This window comes from Rhea pennata, chromosome 3, assembly GCF_028389875.1.
Source record: "Rhea pennata isolate bPtePen1 chromosome 3, bPtePen1.pri, whole genome shotgun sequence".
Classification (NCBI taxonomy): Eukaryota; Metazoa; Chordata; class Aves; order Rheiformes; family Rheidae; genus Rhea; species Rhea pennata.
The window spans coordinates 41,110,385-41,136,838 of NC_084665.1; the positions used below are offsets into that span (position 1 = coordinate 41,110,385).

The following is a 26,454-nucleotide window of genomic DNA, read 5'->3' on the forward strand; positions in this document are numbered from 1 at the left end:
CTTATTATCTAGCTGAGGAGGAATGAAAAGAAAAAATGAAACTACTGTTAAAATTCAGAATCAAACCCTCTATGATACTACCAACTACTCTTTGTTGTACCATACTTCTCCTCCCACAGTCTTCTCCCTCGCAAAGACAGATCTTCATGTCCAGCCAATAACAGATCTTCATTTCTTCATGGCCCAAAAAAAAAAAAAAAAGAAAGAAAAAGAAAGCTAGAAATTCAGAAAGAATTCACAAATTCACTCTATTTCTCAGTTTTTAACACAATTGTAGAAAGTAGTTTTTTTCGTGTACAAAAAATCACTAGTCTAAGCTCCTCTTCTTGCCTGAAGTTCTTCAGAGGGAATTCCTTTTAACCTCATGAAGAAACCACAATACTTCAAATTAACCTTTTTATGAACCAAAGTCATCCCTGCCATCTGAAAATACTGTTTTCCTTATTTGCTCTCTCCTGTACAAAATTGTTACTTTATGAAACCTGGGTCCTTAGGGGCCCAGGTTACTACACTGCCTGGAAGGCAACTGGCCATGCTGGATATCCTGGCCTGCAGAACAAAGTTTGAAAAAAAGAGGATCTGGAGCAAAGATGTTAAAGAACTTGAGAAAAGAACAATAGCAACCTCAGTGTGTTCCTCCCTTGGCCATTACATCTCTTTTTAAATAAGAATATCAACTTGCTTATGAGCATCACTGAGAAAGTGATTTTTTTACTTCCTTTTTTTTTTTTTTTTTAAGTATAAACCTACAGCTATCACTGCTAATAGATCTCTCTAACCATCTCCACCTTGAACTCTAGAGCAAAGCAAAACACTAAAAACAGACAGATACTGCTATCATCATATATGGAGTGGGGCACAGGGCAGTTATAAAGAACATTAGCTCAATTAGGGAAGTTTGAGTGTCAGACTGTTGAATTCCCCATCATTTCCTGGCACCACTGCCTTTAATTAGGCCTTGGATTGATTACTGCCTTTGTTCTCCATTGACCCACCGCTGACTCTGACAGAGGTTGTATTTTCCCCTGCTACAATAAGAAGAAAAAGTTTTGAGTGTCAGCAAGCATTACACAGACAACCAGTCTGCTTAAAACTACAGAGCCTTTAGAGAAAAGCTCTGTTAGTGACATTAATGTGCACACTTATTTTTTTTTAAAGGACACGGTAGGCTCGAGTCAGCTCTGGTCCAATGCTTAATCACCACTGAGACCAATTTAAATTTGCCAATGTCTTTATAAAAAGAAAGAAACTAGGAGCCAGGCAAGCAATACAGAATCTACCATAACTGTGGCCTGTCTGTAATTTAACAATGAGGGGAAGGTAACAAAGAAAATGGAAGAGCACTTTCAGAGCGCTCGAATATTTAATTTGTAAATAGCAGCAACTACACTGGAGAAAATAATTTTGTTTGCAAGTATATAAATACAGAACATCACAACAATCTAGAGCGCTATGGGTATCCACAGAGATAAAGAAGCACTGCAAAAAAAAAAAAAAAACATTTAAAGAATGCAAACCTTGAAAAAACACAACATTCGGCAAATGCGTTTCCACATTTATTGTCTATCTTTCATATTTCAGCACCCCTAGAGGCAACAGCTAAAAACAAAGCTCCCTTATGCCAAATACTGTTTAAAGATAGAGAGCTTTTTCCGAAAGAGAATTCAGTCTTAGTAGAGAGGAGAAAGAATCTGGGTGTAAAAATTAGTACATATAACTTGAAGATAGCATCATTTGTTCAAGGCCATGTGGTCAGTCTGTGCTACTGCAACAAAGAGAAGTTTGGATTCCACATATAAGTTTAGCAACTGTTCACTAGGCAACTTCACTTTTTGTTGTTAAAACACAGGTCTTGAGAACTGAACTATCAGACTCCTTGTGACTGTGTTAAGTCATTTCACTTCTCAATACCTTGGATCTCTATTCCTATATTTCCCAGGGCATATAAAAGGCTGAAGGATAATTCATGAATACTTGTGAATTATTTAGGTAAATTTTCAAAATTGAACTAATGCATTTACTACTTGAACTAAGTACAGATACTAAAAAGTCCCAATGCATTTTGAATAATTAAATTGTCTGAACATGGGAAGCTTCTTATTAAGGAGCTTCTTATTTTCTATGATACTTTCTCGGTGATACAAGTAGGCATCTCAGAGGAAATGAAGATGGAAGGAAGAAACTGATGCGGGGAAAAAGCATTTTGTTTTGTTTTTTTCTTTACTGGTCTTTTTTCTTCTAGTCACTCATACCTGGCAAGCTCCCAGAACGCAGTGCAGCAACTACCTGTGGAAGCAGAACAAGGTTAGTCAATTCCGCCAGGAAACCCTGGTTTCCAGCCTCTGGACAATTTACTCAGGTAGGAAATAGGCGTCCAGCACCCATATTCCTCTTACCCCAATGCGCCCACCACTGCACGCATATCCATCTCTTCTCATAGAGGGAAAGCCAGGACTCCTTTCTACCTCACCAACCCACAGATATCATTTTGACAGCTGATGTAAGTGAGCCTGCAAAGCTCTCTGACTTACTCCTTGGCACTGGCTGGGGCAGGGCATGCTCAGATTCACGTGAATTCAAAAGCACGCTTGCTTGGTGTCTGGCAATCAGGTACGGAATTTGTCCCACTCTCACTTTAAAATTTTACAGTTAGAGGTGTGCGTTTCTTTTTACCAAAAAATGCTTTCTTGTAAGTTGAACAAAATAGATACAATTCCAGAAAGGACTGAGAAACAGTCACTGGGTATACAGGGGCAGCAGTATTCATAGGAGGGCAGAGAATGAGGAAAAAGAAATAGAGTAATGTTTACTATACTCCTAGGATTCCTTGAACTTGTTGAAATCCCTCTAACAGGTAGGAGCAGGCTGGATTTAGCACTGTATTTGTTTTAAACCTCAAACTTTGAATACCAATCACAGCCACGGACTTCCAGCTAGTTCTTTTTCCACCAGATCAGAAGCAAGAGGAAGTGATTCAACAGCACAACAGCCAGAAAAAGAAGGAAATCTTATTTCTCTTCTTATCTATGCTCTGCATCAGTGGAATAGCATGAGCTTCAGCAGAGCAATCTTGGCCTACAGCACCACAAGATTAGCTTCAGGTCTGCGGATACTGGACAGCTGTGCGAAAATTGAGTTTTGCAGCTCAGTAAAGTGCCCAGGATACAATTTTGACAAGTGCAATGGTATCCCATAATAAGCTTACAACCCAGGGAGAAACTGGTATTACTGGGACATCTCAGTTTGTTGCTAACAGGTTGTTTTTTCAGTAAGTTCCCTGTAATTAAAATGCAGATGAGTTAAATCTCATGGAGCTTCAGCAAAAGTACTTGTCCATCTCTATGTTTAATACGAATTGCTAAGCCAATGATACTTTCCAGCTGGCAATCCCAGATCCTAGAGATTTCAGACTTGCTTAACCCCTAGAAGATTGGGCAGAAACATCATATGAGTACAGATTAGTAACTAATGCTGAATTTCTGCTGTAAGAGCTCAGACAGAACGTGAATTCACTCTGTTGCAATGCAGATGTATGGCGTTTGATTCATTAAGTGGATATTCATCTTTGCTAGCAGGCACAGCGTGGGGGAATGAAGGAGAATACTGGATAAATAAGGCATAGGACTCATAGGAGCTTAGCAGCCAGAAATTCAGAATTGAGAAGAGCCCCTTGCACTTGGCGCCACAGTGCCTTCCTTCCAAGGCAGGGAGCACTGCAGCAGACTCGCTCCTTTGGCATTTAGGAAAAGGAGCTCAAGGTGGAAAGCCTTCACCTCGTACAGCTGCAGAAAAGAATCCTCCTCCTGCCTTGGGCGGCCCATTAAGAAGCTGCACAGCAGGGCAGCCCGCCACACACACCTCCGTATCAGCAGGGTTACCTCACATCTCCTCACTGGCTCCACAACACTGCACAGGAGGAACACAGCTGTCTCTGCAAGATGCACTTCCCTGTTTTTCAAGCACCTTTACCCTCTTATAGGCTTGCTTCAATTAGATGGTATTTAATCCATTATTTGTCACTGCAAGTGGTAACCCATGGCCACACACAAATAGACCATGAAATACTATATTTAGACAGTTACTACTGTCAATACAGTGCTTGTCTGTCTTCTTGCATTGACTTACTAGATTCACATGCCTTTAAACCAATTCTTAGAGTTGGCATTCTGTTAATCAAATTGGCATCTCTGCCTATTTTTCTATTGCCTGCCAAAACAAAATATGGAAAATGCTAACAGAAGTGTAATAAATAAGACTGTGATATCAGAAAAGGCTATCTCATTTCTCCCTCTAATTCTGAGTATATTTTTTCACAATGTAGTCATAAACTGTAGAGGAAAAAATACCTTGCCTTTGGCTATATGCAGTCCTAGTATTTACAAATACTCTGATGTCAGATGAGCAGCTCATGTCTTAATCACTCAGCTGGATGTAGATATTTGGCTCTAGAAAACACAAGTATTTCTAGACTGAAACAGAACAAAAGTGAAACAAGGACTGATAGCATTTCAGGCACTGATCTCCTTTTCTGCTAGTATTAGGGGTTTGAGGCTTCCGTTTTTGCCAGGCTAGCTGCCTAACAAGCTTAGCACAAGGTCAGACAAGTAAGTGCTGGCACAAGAGTTAAAGCAGGCAGTTTGGAGGACAGGACTGGCTACAGCAACAGGGGCCCAGAGAGGCTGTGGGATTTCTGACCTTAAAGATGCTCAGAATTTGACTGCACAAGGCCTGAAGCAACCCATCTAATGCTGAGGTCCACCTTGCTTTGAGCAGGAAGGTGGGCTACATAACTTCCAGAAGTCCCTTCCAACCTAAATATTCAGTGATCTACCACCAAGCCTAGCAGCACTTCAGCCCAGTTACGAAGCAAGCTGTTCCACGCAATATGATCAGTGAGTTTGTTTTGAATTTTTCCTCTGTGCTGCCTTTTGGTAAAAGCATTATTAAAGGGGCTGATGGAGATACAAAAACAAATTGTAGCTTTACTGGCCCTGTATTTGTAGACAGATCTGAATTTCTCCCATGCTGCCAATTCAACAGGCTGCTGTTAGCCCTATAAAGATTTAATTGCGCTATGTAACTCCAGTTCACGTGGCTTGTTTTTGTTATCACCTCTGGTGCTAGCTGGGAGGTTTTCTTTGAGAACACCTGGTATCCAAATTGAGACCTGCTTTGAGATACCAACTTATGGACTACTTATTCATATTTTAATCAATGTTCAAAATACTTGTTTATGGGTCTGCTTTTAATGTGTGAGCAAGCTTGCTGAAGACAATAGCATATTCCCAAGGCCATATCTTCATTTAAAATTGTATTTTAATGACTCTTCACTACCAAATGGAAGACAATTCATTTGGCTGGGCTAAACACCGTTGTGAAATCAATTCTAACATGCAGAAGAACAAACTGTTAACAATGATACTGCTTCCCATGGTATTTCTGAATTCCTTTAAACTAGACTTAGGAAATGTTGTTTACAGAACCACCAAAGCCTCTGCAGTTTGCTAGGAGTTACACAGCATTCACAGCAACTCTGAAAATCAATTCAACAGATTTTGGAATATCTTAGCCAACCTAAAAATTGACAAGATTCTTCACAATAAATTGCTTTCCTTGCTAACCAATAACAAGATTAAAATGAACAAAAAGTCAAGTCTGATCCATTCTGTTTTACCAGCTCCTGTAGACTCTGGCTGCCAGGCAACACAGCAAGCTGTTTTCTTAGGGTTGGAGTTAATTGCTACAATTGCAGAGCCAGCGGCAATCCTGTCCAGGTGAGACGTTAGCTAGAAAAAGAATTATCAAAAGAGCAGAAAATGTGGTAGAGAGGTTAAAACATCATATAAGTTTTTTTAAAGGCAAGAGGGATTTAATGCGTGTTTGTTAGTTACAGCAAGAGAAGTAGAAGTATGTAAAGCAAGCACAAGGCTGTAGCCAATTAGTGATTCCATGTTTTTGGTGCTCTAATGAGCCTCAGACTGCCTGACAGGATCCTTCAACATGCAGTGATGAAGGGAAGCACAAACATTACTGCTTCACTCAATGTGGGGGAGGCCTTTAACAAACATTGGAACACCTACAGATACATTTCACCCTCATTTTACATCCTGTAATTTCACTGGAGTCACTACAGTTGCCAGAATGAAAATGAAGATAGAGTCTGGTGCAGGATGCACAGAGTTTAAAATGAACACAATTATTTTCCAAATAATTGTACATACACTTCAATGTGCTGCCAGTGAATTTTCTAACTTAACTCGCATGCTGGTCCTCAGCTCATTCACAGCTTGCTGCTGGAAGATTGACATAAAAGTAGTATTATAACAGAGCATGCAGGTTACTACAGATGGTTTGAATTAAAGGCAGCCAAATAAGCCATTCCACCAAGAGGCAGCACACCCAGTGTTGCCCACAATGAGAACGGTCTCTCAGAACATGCCTGACTCAAGCTACACTCCAGAGTATATTGCAAAAGTGATGCCCAGTCTTAAACCTCACATTCACTTGGCTCACATCCAGGTACATGAGCTACAAGACTAGACTCTCAGGGCATCAGCTGAGGAAAGCAAGCATGTACTTGCAACCCAGTCATTCAGCAACAGGAGTGTCACCTTTAAAGAAAGTTACTCCTTTGCTTTAGGTCTGCTTCCCAACAAATTGCTAATGGGAGCATGCAAGGTAGGGCACACAGATGTGACACAGCAGCTCTAAATTTGGCATTCAGAAGCACCTACAAATCTCCCTGCCCTCATTAGCAGCTCTTACAGAAACAAGATACTGCTCTGTAATGTCTTGCTTGTAGTAGTGACAATGCCTCTGATAAGGGTTGAGCTCGGTGGGAGCTCCCAACTTATACAGCACAGTGCTTCCCTCCCCGAATCCATGCCAGCCAGTGGCTGGAGCATCCTGCTTGGATAGGGAAGGCTACCAGTGAGATCAGAGGCCTCAGACAAAAGTAAGGGTATGAAATGATGTTTCCCTCTTCTAAACAAGCATTGCAATCCTGTTAGCAACAGCTATTCTCCCCCCCCCACCGCGTCTGTTTTGGGTTAGACATTCAAATCCCACAAGGGAACGATTGCTGTGAGGATTCCAGCAAGGCTGAGGTGAGAACCAGATACTCAGCTTCTCAGATCTGGCAGAAATTAGACTGCATGTGCACTCAGTGTCAGAAGCACTTCAAAAGACCCTCTGCTGCCTACAGGGCTATGCAACAGTGTTATGAAGCTTAGCAATATGTAGTGAGCTCTGGTAGACACCAAAGAAACACAGGAAGATATATAGCAGCTGAGAGACTCTAGGAAACTTAGCCAAAATTTCTACAAAAAATGTTGGGTTTAGAGCAGCAGCATGCACCCAAACACTGTTTAATGGCAAATCATGAAAAATAATGAAATTACCTTTAAAAAAACCAGCTGGTTTTGATGTAGCAGTCAGCAGGAAAGTAGGCATTAAGTGATATACCCATGATAGAAAACATCATTATTTCTTGTTCTTAGTATGGTGTTTTTCAGACTTTCTCAGAAGGGATGTTCATCCCCGAGATTCAATCCCTACAGAAATGCAGTAAAGTACTAGCCTAGCACTTTTTCTTTTAATTACACATCTGCAAGATGTGTAAGGAGGCCTTTGCCCTGGCCTTCCCAACTGATTAAATCCTGATTTCCCATCCACCTGGCAAACCTGCAGGCAATGGAGAAGCTTGGGTTTGTTTTCTGCCTGCTCTTCAAGATCTCAACCTAATGCTCATGAGGATTCCAGAGGATCTAAGTAAACATTTTGAATACTCATGATGATGCTTACATTTGGAACAGAAAGGATGTAATTAGAAAAAGTTAGAGATGACTTTCTTTGCCTACTCAGAGACAAGTTAAGAGCTTTTAAACAATGTAATCCTCAGTAAAGAGGACAAATCTTCTGAATGTAGCTTGAGAAACAGAAAGAAAGAATTAAAATTGGAAAACTTATTTCTGCAGTTTAAACCTTATGAATAATGACACTAACAAACAATGTCTAGGGATAGAAAACAGAGAGGGGACACAATTGAGATACTGTCTTATAAGCCAATACAAACTATTACTCATACATTCTAGACATGTTCTCATGATAAAATTTTCAAAAAGCAGAAAAATACATTCATAAACATTTATTTCTCCACTGGAGAGAAAAATACTGAACAATCTATTCCAATTAGTGTTCTGACTAATGAAAAGACAAAGGTCCCCTTTCTGTTGCAGTTTAATAGCGTTTATATGTTGTCAAGCCTTGCACCATCCATTTGATCTCTAGAAAGGCAGAGAGGCATAAAGAATACAAAACAAACATTAACAAATACCATATGAATACAGAATGCCTAACAGCATGCCATTCACAACAGCAGACGACCACGGACAATTAAATTATTCATAGATATGAACTGTCCAAGGTAGGAGGAAAAAGAAGAAAATACGAATTAATAAACACTCTCTTAAAATCGCAAAAAAGCTAAGCTAACAGGTAGCTTTTGGTAGCTTTGCTAGCAACCACAGAATCAAAGTCAAGGTCTTTTTAAAAGACTGTGTCATAACTAAGTAATTAGTTACTATATATTCAACTGCCATACTCCAAATCCCTTTAAGGCTGACAGTTTTGAAATGCAAACCACAACTCCTTTTTTCCTTGCAGTATAGAGTCAAAGAAGCCAATGCTGAGCCAGTATACAGAGCTGCTGCAGAATGAGATGGGCAGTATTAGCAAGAGAGGAAAAAGCCCATTAGCTAGGAACCTAAGCCTATCGTGTAAGAAACGTGGGTTTACTTGTATGTAACCAGTTAGTTCACGAAGTTGCTCTATACCTCCTTTCTTCAGATGTAAAAACAGAAGCAATAGCCCTGCTCTATGTTATGCTTAGAATAGATTTACACATGTGCCCCAGTAACAGGTACACAGGCATGAGTATTTGCCACTGTGACTTCCCTGAACACCTGAGGGTTACAAACGACGCAACTCCATCTCTATGAGCATCCATCTTCCATATTGTGCAATTAAAATAAGTCTTTTCTAATTGAAACTTTTGGAGGGAAAGTCCAATTCCATACCAAGAGCAAACAAGCAAGACCTTGCAATCCTTCCACAAAGCAGAGCAGGAAACTGATCTGGATCTGTATGTATTGGGAACCTGTGCTAACTAGCAAACATTAGTTAGTATCAGCTTGTTTTCTAGGTTGGCTAGAAATGCCACCCTAAGCTCTTAAAAAAAAAAAAAAAAAAAAAAAACTTTTCATCAAAGCTTAAATTATCTCAGTTTCTGTTTCAACTACACCTTGTTCTAGAAAATCACCCCAAGATTCCATGTCCAAAGAACATACTGAAGAAATACATTGAATATATTTAAGAAAGTGATGTCTAGTGGTAACACAGAAAAGGCAAGAGGCTTTACTTCAGTGCAAAACAGATTTGCAGACTGTCTCATTGCCCTCTGAAGACAGCAACTGTGATCTTTCAAAAAGGAAGAGAAAGAACCCAAGAACCTTTTCTTCCCCAGCCACCACAGCCTATGCCAAAACAAGCACAACAGGGAGGGAAAAAAAAAAAAGGCATGCTTTTTACATACCTTGATTGTATGAGTCTGGTCAAAGAACAGAATGCATTAGGACACATTTTGTTTTAGGTTTCCAGAAGTAAAAAAGCCTGTACTTTACCCTGAAAGCCATTTTGTCCCATTTCAAAGAGCTGTATGGCTAATCAGCAAGAGGACACCAGCCATCACTGAAGATGGTAAGGTAGGAAAAGAAATGTACACATACACATATATGAAGAGAGCAAAATCACATAAAAGCTGAATTGAAGCAATGAATCCTATCCTTTCACTTCGTATGGAGGTGGGTAAATAATGGCTCAACAGAGATTTCATTCACACAGAGTTTTAAGGTATGCTGGGAAGTTTCAGTCTGACAATTTGCTGCAGACACTTGGCTTAGAGGAGCCATTTATCAGTGTCACCCATGTGCATAGCTACACACTGCTTCCTTGGCAGTATGATTCCACATGAGCTTCCCACATAGTATACTCTGATCCCTAATATTTCAGGCACAGAAATAACCTTTATCTGGCCTTCCCAGTGTACATTTATTGAAATTATTCCTATTATCCAAAGTGTGTGCATTTGGAGTGGGAAAGGTGAAGAATTTGTTTCCTTTGCTGATAAAATGAACAGTAAATTAAGAGAAGTCACAACAGTTTTCCTTCCCCTTCTTCCTCCCTTCTTTATACCCATGCTTATGAACAGTTAATACAAGTAATCACATCAGAAGAGCTGACTTGTGGAGGATACAGGCATCTTGGATGTTTTATCTCTTATTATATTGAAGTGGAATATTGAACAGGCAAGACAGAGACAGACCCAGCTAGAAAGAAATAGTGGCAAAGAAGGTGGCTAATTTAAAACAATATAGTCTGTAAAGTGATTCATTCAGAGCCAGCAGTCTCAGTGCACTCAGCCCTTGTGTGTGACTCTCCTCATGCCTTGATCTTCCTTTCATACCTTAAGTCTTCCCTGTTCTGCCTGTAAGGTATCTGGGGTACATACTCCTACCAAACAGCACACTCTTAGTATATCGAATACAGTAATACTACAAAAATTAGCAAGCTCAATAGGTTTCACCATAAGAATTCAAATTAATCTGGAAATCAAAAACTCTTCCCTTCAGAGACTGGCACTGTGAAAGCAGAGAAGAGGTTGAATTCTTAACTACGCTCAAGAATGTCAAGTTCTACACTCTGCTGATGCACTAGAACATATCATTTGCTGTGTTGGGCAAAGTTGTTAATGCAATGAGTTGAATCTTTATTTTACAGCAAGCCCCAAATTGACAGTATGGAATGTACAGATTGTTGTAACTAATAGGGAAAAAAAAGAAAAAGGGGAAGAAACATGAATTTGATGCAAGAAAGAAAAGCTAGTTACATCTTGGATCAAAAGAAATGTCAGTACCCAGTCTTTGGAAAAGGTAATTTGGAATTAAAATACTGGCAATTTAACCAAAGGCAACTCTGTCAAATGCCTTCTGTTCTTCTGGCTGCATGCTGATTTCTAAGTGGATGTTAGTTTGAAAAATGAGAAGGAAAAAGGTACTGATGCTTAAAAAAAAAACCCAAAAAACCCAAAATATTCATATGAAGTATTTCCATAACACTCTAAAGGTCGCAGAATCAGTAAGTTTGGAAGGGACCTCTGGAGATCATCTAGTCCAAACTCCCTCCGCAGCAGGGTCACCTAGAGCATGGTAGACAGGGTTGCATCCAGGCAGGTTGTGAGTATCTCCAGAGAAGGAGACACCACAACCTCTCTGGGCAACCTGTTCCAGTGCTCCGTCACTCTCACAGGGAAGAAATTGTTCCTCACGTTCAGGCAGAACTTCCTGTGGTTCAGTTTTTGCCCATTGCCTCTAGTCCTGTCACACAGGACTAATGAAAAGAGTTTGTCCCTCTCCCCTTGACACCCTCCCTTCAGGTACTTGTACACATTGATAAGATCGCCCCTCAGGCTTCTCTTCCCCAGGCTGAAGAGGCCCAGCTCTCGCAGCCATTCCTCATAGGGCAGATGCTCCAGCCCTCTGATCATCCTCGGAGCCCTTTGCTGGACTCTCTCCAGTAGCTCCATGTCTCTCTTGCACTGGGGAGCCCAGAACTGGACACAGTACTCCAGATGAGGCCTCCCCAGGGCTGAGGAGAGGGGCAGGATCACCTCCCTCGACCTGCTGGCAACACTCTTCCTAATGCTGCCCAGGAGACCATCGGCCTTCCTGGCCACAAGGGCTCACTGCTGGCTCACAGTCAACCTGTCCTAGCTCCTGGCAGTGAGTTCAGCTTTTCAAAAAACTTGTGTTCATCATCTATTCCCCCCACTCCTCTGGTACCTTTTCTGTGGAACTAACGCTCCTTTGCTGCCCAGTCCCTCCAAGGCACACTTAGTTTCCTGCTTCATTTCCATCTCTGTATTCCTCCTCTCGAGCTCCTACATCCATCCCTCCAGTCTGCTTTTACTGTTCTCACAATTTTTTAGACCTCTTACCAGAGCTACCATTTGAATGGCTTCAGAGATCCTTGGTTGACTTTAGATAGCCAGACTCTGACCCATCTGGCAGACATTTTGGTTTTGCTTCAACCCATCATCAGTACTGTGCATAATGGCTCTATGGCAGCTATTGCTTGGTGTCCTCTTCAGCTTTGTAAAGGTTCCTCCTTTCCTCTGCCTTCCCTTTTGAGTAAACAGTTTTCTTGAGCTTTAAGGTATCCAGAATAACCATGTGAGGCAGTTCCCCTAACTACCTACAGGAAACTACCATTTCCTACTATTACCACCTTGTGGGACATGTATATGCCCCACATTTCCTTTACCAAAAGAAAGAAGAATTGTTATCAGCATTTGTCCTCCAGCTACCACAGCTACAAGAGAAAACAGGTAAATTACCCAGAATAGCGGGACATCAAAATTCCTTTAGGACACTAAAATGCATTGGTTAACTTGCTCTAAGTCTTACAATGGGGCAGCGATTTGAATGCTCAAGATGCTCAGGACCTGCCTCTAACATAGTGAGCACTGACAAATCCAAGTTGAATGACTGGATCTTATATAACTGTACAAATCATTCGAATTTCTTGATGTATTAAGCCAATAAATGCCTGATACAGACATTAAAGACTAAAACAAAATACTAAACCTTGGCTCCAAATATAGACACTCTACGAATCCAGATCTGTTTCTCTCTGTTTAAGAAAGGAGACCTGAGCCCCTGCCACTTCTCACAACTTTAAATATTGTTGATGATGATCTAAACCAAACATCCCACAGTTTTCCAGTCAAGAAAACGATAGAGGAGCGATGTGATCAGTTACCGCTAACAATTAAAAATGATTGCAGTGAGGTAAGCAATTCTAAAAAAAAACTTTCATCTCAGAGTTCTCATCAATAACTTATTAGAATCAGATCCCAGCTGTTCATTTAAAATGAGAAGACATTTCAATGAGCTGTCCCACGTTCTATCATATTCCACACCAAACAGTCTTTTTGCAGAAACACTGGATCAATGACTTTACAAAAAAAAAATCAACTCTGCAAAAATCCATGGTCTTGTTTTCATGGTAGTGAGAAAATGAACCCACAAGCTCCCTTTAGCCAGCTTCCTCTCCTTCTTCCCACCTATTACTTCTACCCTCTCCCAAAAACACTAAATCAAAATCCACAGAAATTTTGTCAAATCCATTATTCAAAAATGGATCTGACACACAGGAAGTCTTATTAGGCATGCTAAAAGAGCAGCTCTGGATTTCAGTTTACCACCCATGCTGCAAAACTGCTTACAAAGCCATCACTAATGGCCTTCCAGCTACCCGTCATTCCCTCAAGTTCAGTCTGCCAGACAGCTAGCTATTCCTTTCTAACAAATACCATTTTAATTGCATCTCCCACTTTGTTAGCCTTCTTGACCTCCTGTAAAAGCCATCTATGGTCTAACAATCCCTTAAATCTGACACTCACACTGACTAGCACACTGTATGCCTTCCTGCTAGGTTCACATGTATGCAAGGCTTATTGTCAAGGATTTTCTCTAGGAGTCTAACATGTATGAAGTGAAATGACAGCTTTAGGACTAGAAGGGAGAGAAAGAAGATGGGGGGAGGGGGTTGAAAAGGGAGAGGTGACTAGGAAAGAATTCGTACGTGTATTACGAATGCCCCTTGTCACCAAAGACTACATTGTGCCTTTATAGTGCCAGGGCTTCTCAAGTCCCAACACCTCCCTCCAAGCAACAAATGCCAGCCACATAGCCTCAGCAAGTGTTAAGTCTTCCTGTGGGAATGCTGCCAGCAACTTCAGTGATATTAACCCTGGGAATTCTAACATGATTTAGATGACTTGTTAAATTTTAATGATACCCATTAGAAGAGAGGAAAACACACGAGTCACAACTCCCAATTTGGTGTATTTGGCTGCTGAATAGGATATTAATGTTTTTCTTTGCCCAGCACTATTAAATGAGCAGTGAAACTAATAGAGAAATGAAGAGTAATGACTTCTATTCTTGTTGTTCAGTGCCTGCTTAAAGCCAAGACTGCCTTATTGCCCACTAGGCTTTCGGCTGGAGTCCATCAGGTGGATGGAGTAAACAAGTAATTCCTTCAGCATTTGACACTTAGCAGGTCAGAGGTTCATTTAACTAAGAGGCATGGAAAAATAAAACTGTCCGATTGAAATAGCAGCATATAATCATTCAGGCTACTGGTTAGAGGGAGAAGCCTACTCTCCTGAAAAAGTTCAGTGTAATCAAGTCTGAATTTACCTTTGATAGGGCAGAATTTTGCCTGAGTGACAGAAACATGCAAAGGCAAAGTTCTGCCCCATTTCTGGGCTGCTTCTGCAAAGGAATCTAGTTTAATGACCACCCTCTTCAGTGTCACAGACATCTCCTTCAAAACTTGGACAAGTCTGTGGTGGTAAGAGGAACAGTCATCTCCCAACAGAACCATATGATGAGCCACACAAAATGAGGGGTTGTATTCCTCAATGTCATTTACCTTCAGTTAGCTAGGTGGGCAGAGGAGAAAAGGGGAGTGAAATACATACAACTTGGGAAAAAATCATTCCTCTGCTGAGACAGGTCTGCTCACACAGTTCTGAACAAGCCTGAATACCCCCAAAATTATTGAGAATTTTCACTTTTTCTTCAGAAAAATATTTACTGTGACTGATGTCAAAGTCCACTTTCATTTGCTTTCCGCCAAACATTTGTATGAGTGGGATTTTGTTCCCATGCAAGTCCATGGAATAGAGAAGCTTTTGTGAATACCCAAGTGCAAACAGTCATGCCTAAGTACTTATGATTTAGGTGGCATGGTGAAATATAAACTTGAGTAGAGGTTTGCTATTAATAGATCACAGAAGATCTGCAGATTGAAACACATTTGTACACAGCAAAAATATACAAAGCAAATCTTACTTGAAGATAATTTGGAAAGCAAAACACTTACATAGGCTGTATTCCTAATTTAAGATTTTCCTACAGCCACTAGAGCTGGATGGTTGCTTCACATCATTCACATAGCACTGGACACAGACATCCTATCTCCAGTACACACAGAGGTCCTTCAACACACACCATCAGCACCAGTTTGACATGTTTTCCAGAGCCACGCTCATATTGGCTTGCAGGGTTTTTTTTTACTAGAATAAAATTAAAAAAATAAGTATGATGGTATTTTCCTGAATCACTGAACTCACTGAATAAGAATATTCATCAGCCATTAACAAAATAGACACCATAGGGACTTTAAGTAAATTTCTCCAGCTTGTAGGGAAGCAAAAAGAGCACTCAGCTCTACTTTGTTAAAGAGGAAGGCACTGCTAGTCTAAATAGGCAATACAAAAATCTTATACCAACACATTCACTTATGTGAAACCAGAAGTGTTGATTTACTTCTGAGAAGAGTACTGTCTTCCAATTTCATCATGTCCAATTTAAGACCGTATTAGTTTTCTCAGGTTTCACAAACAGAACTCTCTTGGTAAAAGAACTGTTTTGCACAAAGATTATTACTGAACACTGTTTCAGAGGGAAGCTGAGGAAAGGGAATTCATGGTTCTGCAGACTGAAATCTTGTTTCCTCCCTCCCAAGAAATATAGAATATCTTACAGCATACAAAAGAATGCAAGATCAGCCATGTGCTACATGGTTTAATAGTACGTATTGAACTGAACAGTAGATTTCAGTGACAACTACAAGTAAACATAGTGGAAGATCAAAATAAAATTCAAGGAGCAAGTATACCAATGCTGAAATGGTAAGTAGCTTTCACCAGCTCTAATCAAATAGCAGTATTATTTCAAGTAAGATAAATTGAATTTTAAGACTATGACAATAAATCTAAGGTGCAATTCAATATTTCAACTTTTTTAATTCCTTCTTTTGTATAGTTGGTATCATATTTGCCTTTAATTTTTCTTTTATAAAGTAACTAAAAAATAATCCCCAAGTTCTGTATTAGTTACCACTTACATTATGGCTGGATGCATTGTGCAGCTCTCATCAGTACCTCTCTCAGCGATTACTGCCTCCTCACATCTGCTGTTGTAATAGTACATCTAGTCACTCCCTGACCTTCAATCAAAAAGATCTGAGTTTAGAAAGCAGTGCTACTGAAAGTGTTTGAACTAGCTATCATTCTGATAAGAACTAAGGCAGGGAGCAACACCGTGTATTCACACAGGAGATTTGCACGGATGCTAACTTATGACCTTCACATGGAGAGGAGGAAATAAAAAAAAAGGCATGTTAGGATGCCCACAAAGGGCCAGGAGCTCCTAGGCCTACTCAGTCAGAACAGCATGCATTTAAAAGAGTAGTCAGACATGAAGATATTGAAGATATTTCTTGATTAGAGCCATACAATACATAGAGCTCTGGCCTGAATGAACTCCTGCAGATTTCAATGAAGTCAGGATTCAGTCACCAATCCAGCCAATTTCACATAAGTCAATGGACAGACAAGGTTCAGATCTCGACCATCATCTCCCCTCTTCTCTTTTCCCACCCCTCCTCTTTGCTGGTCTTATAAGTAACCAGCAGTAGTTCATATTGTACAATAAAAAGAGTTTTCAATATCCAATAGCTCTTACAGGATCTTTTAAACAGCCCCCACCCCAAGCTCAGAAGAGTCCAATCAACATTACAGTGCCCTATGAAATGTCCTACGTGGGTCTGTGCTTTTATTGTGAGACCTCAAAAATGCTCCCACTAAAACAATACTAAGCTTTACTTTAATATCCTAAATAAAGAGTGCAACAGGAAATACTGATCATAAGCAAATGTAGATTCTGGTTGGAGATGCTATGAGTTATTTCAACTGTATATAAAGGTCTCTGATTATGTACTCCAGGTTTAAATTTCAAGTTTCAAAATTGGAGCTCTAAACACAGCTTTTAGTAGCCTATGTTCACAGATATTTATTATTTTCTATAACCCTGTTTATAGAAGGTTGTATAGAAGGCAATTGAAAATAAAACTTGGCAACACAAGCTGCTGGGGGGTTGGAATCCCATAAGCCTACAAATACAGATGCAGCCATGGCGTGATCATCTGAAGCTCAACTCTGCTCCAATGACCAGCCCCTGTTAACAGAACCTGTTAAATGAAACAGTACTATTTCTTTCAAACCTGCAAGTTGAAGCTTCCAAAGAAAAGTAGCATTTCAGGGCACGAATACAGCAGACTGTTTGCAACTATTACCTTATCACTGCTTTCTGGAAGAGTAATACCCAAATAAATCATTGTGACTTCATTCAGCATTACAGCGCAACCAAAATTAGGACTCATAATGGGAAAATTTTTGAAAGACACTTCTAGAACTTTCATCTCTTGGGATAGTATTTTATTTATCAAATTGTTGCTACATACTATAGCTTGTTTAATTCAAATTCAATATGCAATCTGCTTTTCTGCAGTTAGGAATACTTCTTGAATTGTGGCTTCAGCAATAACTTAGGCTAGGAAATATTCAACCAGTGGGGACAGAAAAAAAACCACATGGCTGTATTCCTCACACTTCACTAACATACATGCGTCTCAAGCTACGTGACTCTTGGCTAAGATCTAAGCTAACAATTTAACTTAAAACTTCTCTTGCACTTCTGATATGTGGACTACAGGCCATAAAATGCTGCAGTTCCTACTGCATCATTATGTAGAGCATGACAGTCAAGTTTATTGCAGTGGTGGACTGCGAGTTCAGTGCTTGGAAGCACCCCAATTACATGATGTCAAAGGCTATGTTCTGCTGATGAAGCAAAAATCCCTGAAAATGTCTTTCAATCCTGCATACACAACATTGCAATGTTCTAATAATCTGCTGACTTAGGCATGAATGCATATTTGTAATGTGTGACATTTTTACTAATATTGTTAGGGGAATTCAGCACGGGCTACCTTTCCTTCTCCTCCTCTTCCTCCCCCTCCTTCCAAAATTATACAACATTCTACGCTTGTTATATAAGATTGCTACCTATGCTACAACATTTACTTTTAGGAAGATAATAAAACTGTATAAAGATATAAGATGATTTTACAAGCTGATGCAGTATCCATGCCCTGTATGAGACACCTTGAAGAATTTTTGTTGATTAATAGCTCTGCAGGAAAAAGCCAAATACAGGGTAAGTACTGCCTGCATATTTCTGAATACAATGTTTTTAGATGCACAGCCAGGCCTCAATGGAAAGAATAGTTTTGATCAATATTTTGCTCCTCCTTAGAGATTTACTTCAAATGAAAATTTCAGAATATTTTTCCTCAGCAGCTCAGTCTATGGTCTTCTGGCAGTATTTTCTTTTCTGATAGGAAAAACACTATAGCTCAATTCATTGAATATAATCATAGGCCTGTTCCTAATTTCCAGGGCACTCAGTAACAGTGAGCCTTTGTGACCCTACCAAGAAAGCTCTGCAGAGCTAACAGCCTTGACAGCTTCCTTAAAAGGACTCTTTAACACACAGTATCTTCACCTTTACCTCCAAGACATTCACAAGCTTGAAAGAAATATTTACATCATTTCACATGTTGACACCATGGACTGTGGCAACAAGACAGGTGACCTGGCAGCTGCTTTCAGAAAAGGGTTTACATTAATTTGTCAGAGGTGAAGGTATATCCCTTTGTCTAATCTGGACCACTGCAAGCAGCTGTAATGCCTGGGCAAACAAAGCAGCTTGTGGTTTCCCAATTTGCCAGAAAACATACAATTGTAAAACGATTCACAGATGAGTTATGCTAAACGTTTGGTATTGTGACCTGTGATGCAACACAAACGAATAGTTGTTGTTGTCTAAACTTTAATGGAGTTAATCCTTCTAAATGCTGACAAATTACTGCCTCGGGCCATTTAAAATCACATTTCTAATGCAATAATCCTATCTGCATTACAATGAGTTGGGATGAAATGATTAGGTGCCTGAGATTTTTGCACAGTGAATTAAGTCACCATACAGACTGGCCGTGCTTGTTCACAAATTAAAGGTCTAGACGGAAATGAAATTCTATTATTCTGCCACTTGCTAAGCTTTGAAGAAGGGTTCATTACTGTCCCGTCCCTACTGGGAATGTTTCTAAAGTAGTTACGAGCTAACAGGAACCTATTTTTCATTAGGTCAGCATCAGGGCTTTCTTCATTATTAATAATTATTAGTCAACACCTCTGAAAACACCTCTGAAATAAAAAAAAGGTTAATTCAACAATATAGAAGTGAGCTAGAATTTCAGAAAAAATATGAAACAGAAAAAAGAAGTTGTATCCTGAATGCATTCCTCCCATCTCTCATTCACAGAGACATTACACTAAACCAGAACTTACCCACTTTCTATATGCTGAAGCACAGACTTTTTAGAGAAAGGACAGTCAGGAATATAAGCCAACTAACAATGTCAGTGTTACCCATCTCTAGAACTTAAATCAGTGCCACTACTTCCTGGCCCATTCACAAAACGCCAAAGCATATTAATGCCTCTACATTCAAATCACCTCTTGGTATAAAGGCTGCATTCAAAATTTTTTGAATCCTGTACTAACAAATCCATAATAGCAAACTTGAAAGTATTCTTGTTATCAATGTTTCAACTGATTACTTACACTCTATATAAGGTAACACGCATAAATACAGCAACTTTTCAATTAAATTTAGTGATCACTTTTTTGGTGTCTGCCTGTGAGGTTACTGTTCCACTGATGCCAGAGGATATTAAAAGCTTGAACTCAAGGCAACTAGATTACACTCATATTTTAATACACATGGAGTATGATGCCATAAACATCTATGCTAGAACTTTGTCTGATGTCCTGAAAGGATAGCCCAAGAAAAAGCTTAAAATTTAAAAATAAGAAATCAAAATATCCAACATTAGTATTTTTTGAGACAGTCCTTATTGCCGTGCTAATGTTTGACTCTGTAACAAGAACCCCACAAACAATGGCTTATGAATGCTCTAAGATACTTCCAGTTATACTACAATATGCAACTATAACAACCACTCATGCTAGTCATTTCCCATAGGCGTGCTTCACACGGGGCTACAATAATATTAACATATAACCCCTTGTATGCAGGTATTGCTGTACATCATTTATTCACATCTGTATCACAAGACAGAAAAAAAAACCTAACCTTTAGCATTTTTTCTTTTTGTAAATGTTAAAGAATACAGCATTTTAAGTGGTTAAAATGAAGTAGTACCTCACCTTTGTGTCTCACAAAGAAAACTCAAACCCCAAGTTTTCATCCTGTTGACATATTAGGAGAGAATGCTTCTATTTAAAGCCAAAAGCTCAACAGCTCAGCGTTAACAACAAGCTAGTCAGAGGCAGTTTGCTCCAGGTTAAGTGTTACTTTTCCTGTATCAAACGAAAAGCTTCAGTGCCCAGCTTCATGTATAAGGCTTGGTCTGTTTATGCAGCAATTAATTGTGCTATCGCACTTCACAGATACATACAAACCTTCATATGATTACACACACTAAAAACCACTAGTGTAGGTTCACATTCAGACAGCTTACTGCAGATTCCAATGTCCTCTGCTAGATTCATGTCAAAACACAGATACTCTCAGATTCTGCTTGTTCTGCAATACACAATTCCCACAGTTACAAGCATTTTAAAATAAAATATAAATTTGAAATAGGTGTCATTGATGACAATGCTCATGAAATTTCTAGGCTGCTTTCAACAGTTCCAACAAAAAAATGTCCCATAAGCCAGCTGGACCTATAAAGGGTGACTGATGCATTTTAAATGCTTCATTTAATTGTTCTAATAAAGATGTACTACCAGTTAGCTATGTCCTTACTGGACTCCACAGTCTTGAGCTATAAGATACTCAGCAAGTTCTACTGAAACATCCAGGCCCAGGAATTTGAGCTGCTCATGCTTCCCCTGAAATCAGTGCTGGATAAAACCTATTCCCACAGAACAAATAAAGAGCGTACTTCACAAGACCCTATAAAAGTCAGCTACACTAGCATAGCATGGTAGACTCCAGCATCAGTCCAAATCGCAACCCAATTTTGCCCAGACACATGACAGTTTTCTGCACTTTTCCAAGAGACCCCGTACACCTCTCGCCAAGAGCAACCTCAGTGCATGACTGCACCACATGGCTGCAAAGGCAGCACACAGACCCTTGATGAGCTGGAGAGCAAAGGCTAGCACCCTGCTTTCCACTGAGCAGAAACTGCTAAGGCTACTTAGTGGATACCAGCAACAATGAACTTGCAAGACTGGCACATCACATTTGGCCAGAGAAGTCACTGGCACTAGACATGATATTCATATCCCGTGTCACTTAAACCAAAGCTTCTTTGTGCAGAGCAGTGTCTGCTAAAGGCAGAAATCACTGGCCTCAAAAGTTCCTAATGTCTGTAAATAAGACAAAGAGGATGCCAGTGTTGTTTCTGCAAATAGCCACAACCAGGTAGCACCAATCTGTGGAAGGGAGTTGTGTGCAAAAGCCTGGATCATCCCAATAGGATTGAAAGTTCAAATACTATTGAGCAAAGCTAATAGAGTAGGGGGTCGCCATAGCCCTCAAAGACTACCTTATTTCTGTCTCTTTCCTTCTTTCTAAATCCGTATCTACACATTGGATAGTAATGGCTTTGTAAACAACACTCCTGCAGAACTCAAGGGTTGGGAGACGAGATGTTAGAAAAGAAAAAGAGCACATGGTGAACAGGCTAAAACTGGAGAAGTAAGGCTTACTACTGATACTAATACAGATTGTACAAGCTGGCCTGCACAACAGGCTACCTAGACTATGTGAGCAACAAAACAAGACAATTGGCAGTAGTAACATGAGGGTAACACCTGTGGAGGGCTAGGACAGGCAATGACTACTACTACTACTACAGGAGAATCCTGTACAAATCTTCACATCACTGCAAAATCTATCCGTTCTTTGCTATGTAACAGTTTGTGAAAAACAGAAAGCCTTGTTGCTTACACATTATCTTCATCTATCTCAGTTATTGTTATGGTCCCCATATCTGTACTGGCAATTTCTCACCTATACCCACAGTGGGTAATCAGTGCCAAATCATGCAGCCTGAAATCTGTAAAGATTCTGATATAGGGTGACCTTCCAAGTAATCAACTATGTATTAATAGTCAATTTAACTGTATTAATACTCAATTTAACTGTATTAATTTTTGTTGGTTCCCCCCTTTCCTTTTCATGAATAATTCAGTTAAGCCAGCTGAGACGAGGTTACAACCAGCCTTTTAGTCTTTTGTTCCAGACAACACCAACTCCCTCAGTAACGGCACATAAATAAATACTGGTGAATATAACACAACAGTAATGCCAGGGACCCTTCCACAGCAATCAGCCTTTTCCATGATACCTCTTTATCGTAACCAGTAATGAAAACTCTTTGAAGTGGAAGAGTAAATATTATTCTTTGATAGTACCTGACCCAACAGGGCAAACAAAATTGCATTGTGTTACATTCTGGGAGCTTGAGACCCATTCACAATACAACACTCACAGGGTTGCTATGGAGGGGCTCAATGCTTACTACTTTGGTAGCACAGGTACAGCCAAGAACTGCCAATCACTTTGTATAGCCATTAATCTTTATATGCAATACAAACGAGGAAAAGAAAAAACAAAATAAAACAAAACCAGGGAATTTCAGAGTATGCCTTTACAGGGACTAGCTTCTCAGAGACAGAAAGCACACTTCTCTCTCCTACCACATATAGTCAGCTTTCAAAACCGGGGGGCAAGATTTCAGAAATGCTTGCTAGCTCTTTAGGCACTGTAGTTTCCAACCCAATACTCTGGATATTTTTAAGGTTTCTTCCCCCCCCCAAAAAAAAAACAAAACAAAAGAACCTAGCTGCCTCTCTGCAAGAGCGAACCAACACCAAGTTGTCCTTAAGTTAATGAGATCCTGCAGATCTGGGTTTAATGCCATGGTCTGCCACAGCCTTCCCAAGTGACTGTAGGGCTCACTATTTCCATGCTTCATTGAGACCTGGAGCTACAGGAGGGTCGCTGTGACACCAGGCCCCACAAGGGAATTACAAACTGTGGAGGTCAGACCATACACACCTTGGCTGCCAAGACTTGGACCATTTTGCAAATGCAGCTTTTAGGGATGGAGGAGAGCAATGGGGGAAGGGACCAATGTTCACATCCCTGCCTGTCCTTCACGGGAAACAAAAAAACACGGCAAATCACCATGCAAACTACCACCAGCGCAAAGCCGGGGGAGAGGCCTGGTGCAAGCCTGAGAGTCTGCCACAGAGGCCCCAAAGCCCTCCAGGGACGGAGGGGCCCCGCTCCCCGCGAAGGGGGAGCAGGGGCTGGGACACAGCGACGAGGCAAAGGGCCAGCCCAGTGACCCCGAAAACCCTCCGCGGCGGCGGCGCGGGCAGAGGCGCGCCCGGGAGCCGGCAGCGCCAGCCGCCCCCCCCGCCCGCTCACCTTGCTGCTGACGGGCCCGGGGATGAGGAGCTTCAGCGCCTGCCTCTTCAGCTCCGCCAGGCGGGCGTTGCAGTGCTCGCACCAGACGCCGCGGTCGGAGCCCGGCGAGGAGCCGCCGCCGCTGCCGGAGCCCGGCGAGCCGGTGCCGAAGCCCGGCGAGCCGCCCAGCGAGCCTGGGGAGCTGGTGCCGATGCCGGGCGAGGCGGGCCCCGGCGAGCCCGTGAAGGAGCCCGGCGACGAAGTGCCGGAGCCGGGCGACGGGGTGCCGGAGGAGCCCAGGGCAGAGCCGGCTCCCTCCGGGGCCGGGCGACTCCCCGCGCGGGACTCCTCGTACGCCTTGCGGTACCAGCTCTCCGGGGAGAAGGGGGCGGCGGGCTTGGTGGGGGAGCAGGGGTCAGTCACCTGGAGCGGCAGAAGGAGGGAGGCAGCGGGTCAGGGCCGCCGGCGCTGGGAAGTTTCACTCAGACGTTCGCCGCCCGCGGACGCCCCGCGCCTCGGCGCCCCCCCCCCCCCCGCCCCCGCCGCGCTCCGCCGAAGTTCCGCCGGGGGGGGGGCTGGCGCCGCCGCATGCGGGACCAGCGGCCGTTGGCGGCCGTTGGCGGCCGTTAGCGGGCAGCGCGCGGGGAGGGGCGGGGCGCGGAGCCCTCCGCACCGCGGCAGGCGCAGCCGGCGATGCCTCTCCGCCGCGAACAACTTACCCCGTATTTTCTGCTCCGCGTTGTGACTGCAATCCGCTCTTTATTTCCAGCCACTGAATTCATGGTGGCTTGACAAGAGGAGAATTTCCCACAGGTTTCCCAGTTTACATCCAAAGGGAATTTTCGGTGCCACAGAAATCCCCCGGTGGCTGGACAGGCAGCAGCCTCTGCTCTGGATGCAGCCTCCTCCTCAGGCAACGCTCAGCCCCCAAACACCATCAGTTCTCAGGAAAATGTTTAACATTTGGGTGTTCTTCCAGTCTGTTCTTCCTCATTGTCTTCTCTCTCGTTCACTTACGATCCGTGTTTTCACAGGAACAGCCGCATCCAGAGTATCAGCATTTCCCCCAGCAGGCAGTACGGGTTCCCTCCTCGAGTGAAACGAAGCATCCAGGGTAGCTTGGGAAAGGTGAGGGAGAAGCAGCGTGAGCGGCGCTCTCCTCGAAGCCGAGCCTGCTCCCCCTGCTACTGTGGTAACTTGTTTCCTTCGCCAAGGTTTGTAACTGAGTTAAAAGAAATCCTCCAAAAATATCGGGAGCCAGTCTCTGGGAGGAGCCTCTGAGTCCCTCGCAGCCAATATCCTCCTGCCCGTTTGTGCCTGACAGTTTTGAGAGGGAAGGGAAAGGAAGGGAAGGGAGGCTCGGGCTCCGCGGCTCCGCCGCGCTCCCCGGCCAGCCGCGGAGCTGCAGCGCGCCTGCACGGGCGCCCCCCAAGGCGCCGCACGCCCCACCGGAGCCGCGCTGCAGCTCTGCGCCGGCTGCCCACCAGGATCCATTTTATTTTGCAGTATTTCTTGACTGACATTTGCGATTTTGCCCCTTTTCTTGAAAAGGGCGGAGAAGGGGGGGGGAGGCAGAGGAAACCTTGTTGCTTCCACTGCAGTTATTGGTTAGTTGCCTGTATTCAGGGCTTTAATGAACACGATTTCTCAAAATGTTCCAAATCCTCCCTAAATAACTGTAAAAGAAAAGCAAGCTTATCTATGACAGTCACTAGCATCTCTTTTCCATGTTGTAATTTTAGATATATTAATTTAACTTGCAGTCGAGGGCACAATAAAATGATCTCTTTGACAATAAAATTCTACACACTTTCTTCCTCATTAAGCTTTCCCTTTTAATTATGATTTCTTTTTGCAGATTATATGTATTTGGTTTACTGATCTTTATTTATTTCAAATACTTTAGATAGCGCAGTCATCTCTAATAAATCTTCCTCCTCGAAACAAGTTGCTGATTTATTTCTTCAGAAATGGATGCAATGAAGAGCTAAATGCCAGACCTCTGATATGGTCAAAATGCAGGGTGATGCAAGTGAGAGGGCAGAATGCACAGGGGACTTAAATCCATCTTTCTACCTCCTATTGTTACTCCAAGTAAACACACCCTTCCAGCATCTGTAACGTCTGCTGGGCTGCAGGGGCCGTGGGGAACTAAAACCATTCCACTAGATCACTGAGTTAGGAAGCTCCTGGTACCTTTCAGTTTTCATAACTATTCTGCCAGTATTAAAGGTGCATAAGATGCTCTGTGATGTTTTAACTTCACTGGATTATTGCACTTACAGTGGAGCAGCCATTCCTGCTCTGGGTAAGAAAGCTTTAGTCCAAGCTGCAGAAGTGGTGCAGCCCGAGGTGCCAGATTGCACCAGTAGTGCCTTATGCGTTTACGTATGGGCCATGGAAAAGCAGACAAACAGGCAAACAAAGGAGATGTGTGCTAGCTCCTATCGCATATGAATGGGTTTCACGTAAATCCACGCGCAAAGATCCCGCATTTTGTTCTGTAGACAGATGTGATCAGGATGACAAGGTAATGCAGAAAAATGCAGTACCGAGTGGGTATACACTGTGGGCCCGCAGACACTGACTGTTGGCCACCACGTGCCATTTTCTCCATGGTCTGTAACTTTTAATTTTCCGGGATTAGCAGTCCTGGTGGCGAACTGGCAGATTTGCAGTGTTTTTCATCAGCCCTTCAATGAACACGCCGCTAGCTCTGCCTGCCTAACCACAGGGGCTCCGTCGGTGGCCGTCCGGCGCAGTGGCCCGTCCACCTTGGGGGACGACGCCCGTACCGCGGGCAAGGGGGCAGCCGACGAGCACCGGGCCGCCGGCTGCTGCCCCGCCGGGCAGGGATCCGCCCGCACCTCCGCGGCCGCCTTATCTCGAGGGCAGCGGGGCCGCGCCGCGGCCGCGGGAGGCCACAGCCCGGGCAGCGCCCGGCGCGGCGCGGCGCGGCGCGGCGTTC

General features: G+C 42.3%; 1 protein-coding gene across 1 annotated transcript in view; it reads right to left on the reverse strand.

The window, feature by feature from the left end:
- Positions 1-24,268, reverse strand: part of KIF26B (kinesin family member 26B) — a 302,239-nt gene extending 277,971 nt beyond the window's left edge. The window contains exons 1-2 of the mRNA XM_062573637.1: positions 24,206-24,268; positions 23,508-23,909 (exon numbers count right to left, since the gene is read on the reverse strand). Of these exons, the coding sequence (XP_062429621.1) occupies positions 23,508-23,909; positions 24,206-24,268 (465 nt within the window). The remainder of the gene's footprint in view (positions 1-23,507; positions 23,910-24,205) is intronic.
- Between the last annotated feature and the right edge of the window lie 2,186 nt (positions 24,269-26,454).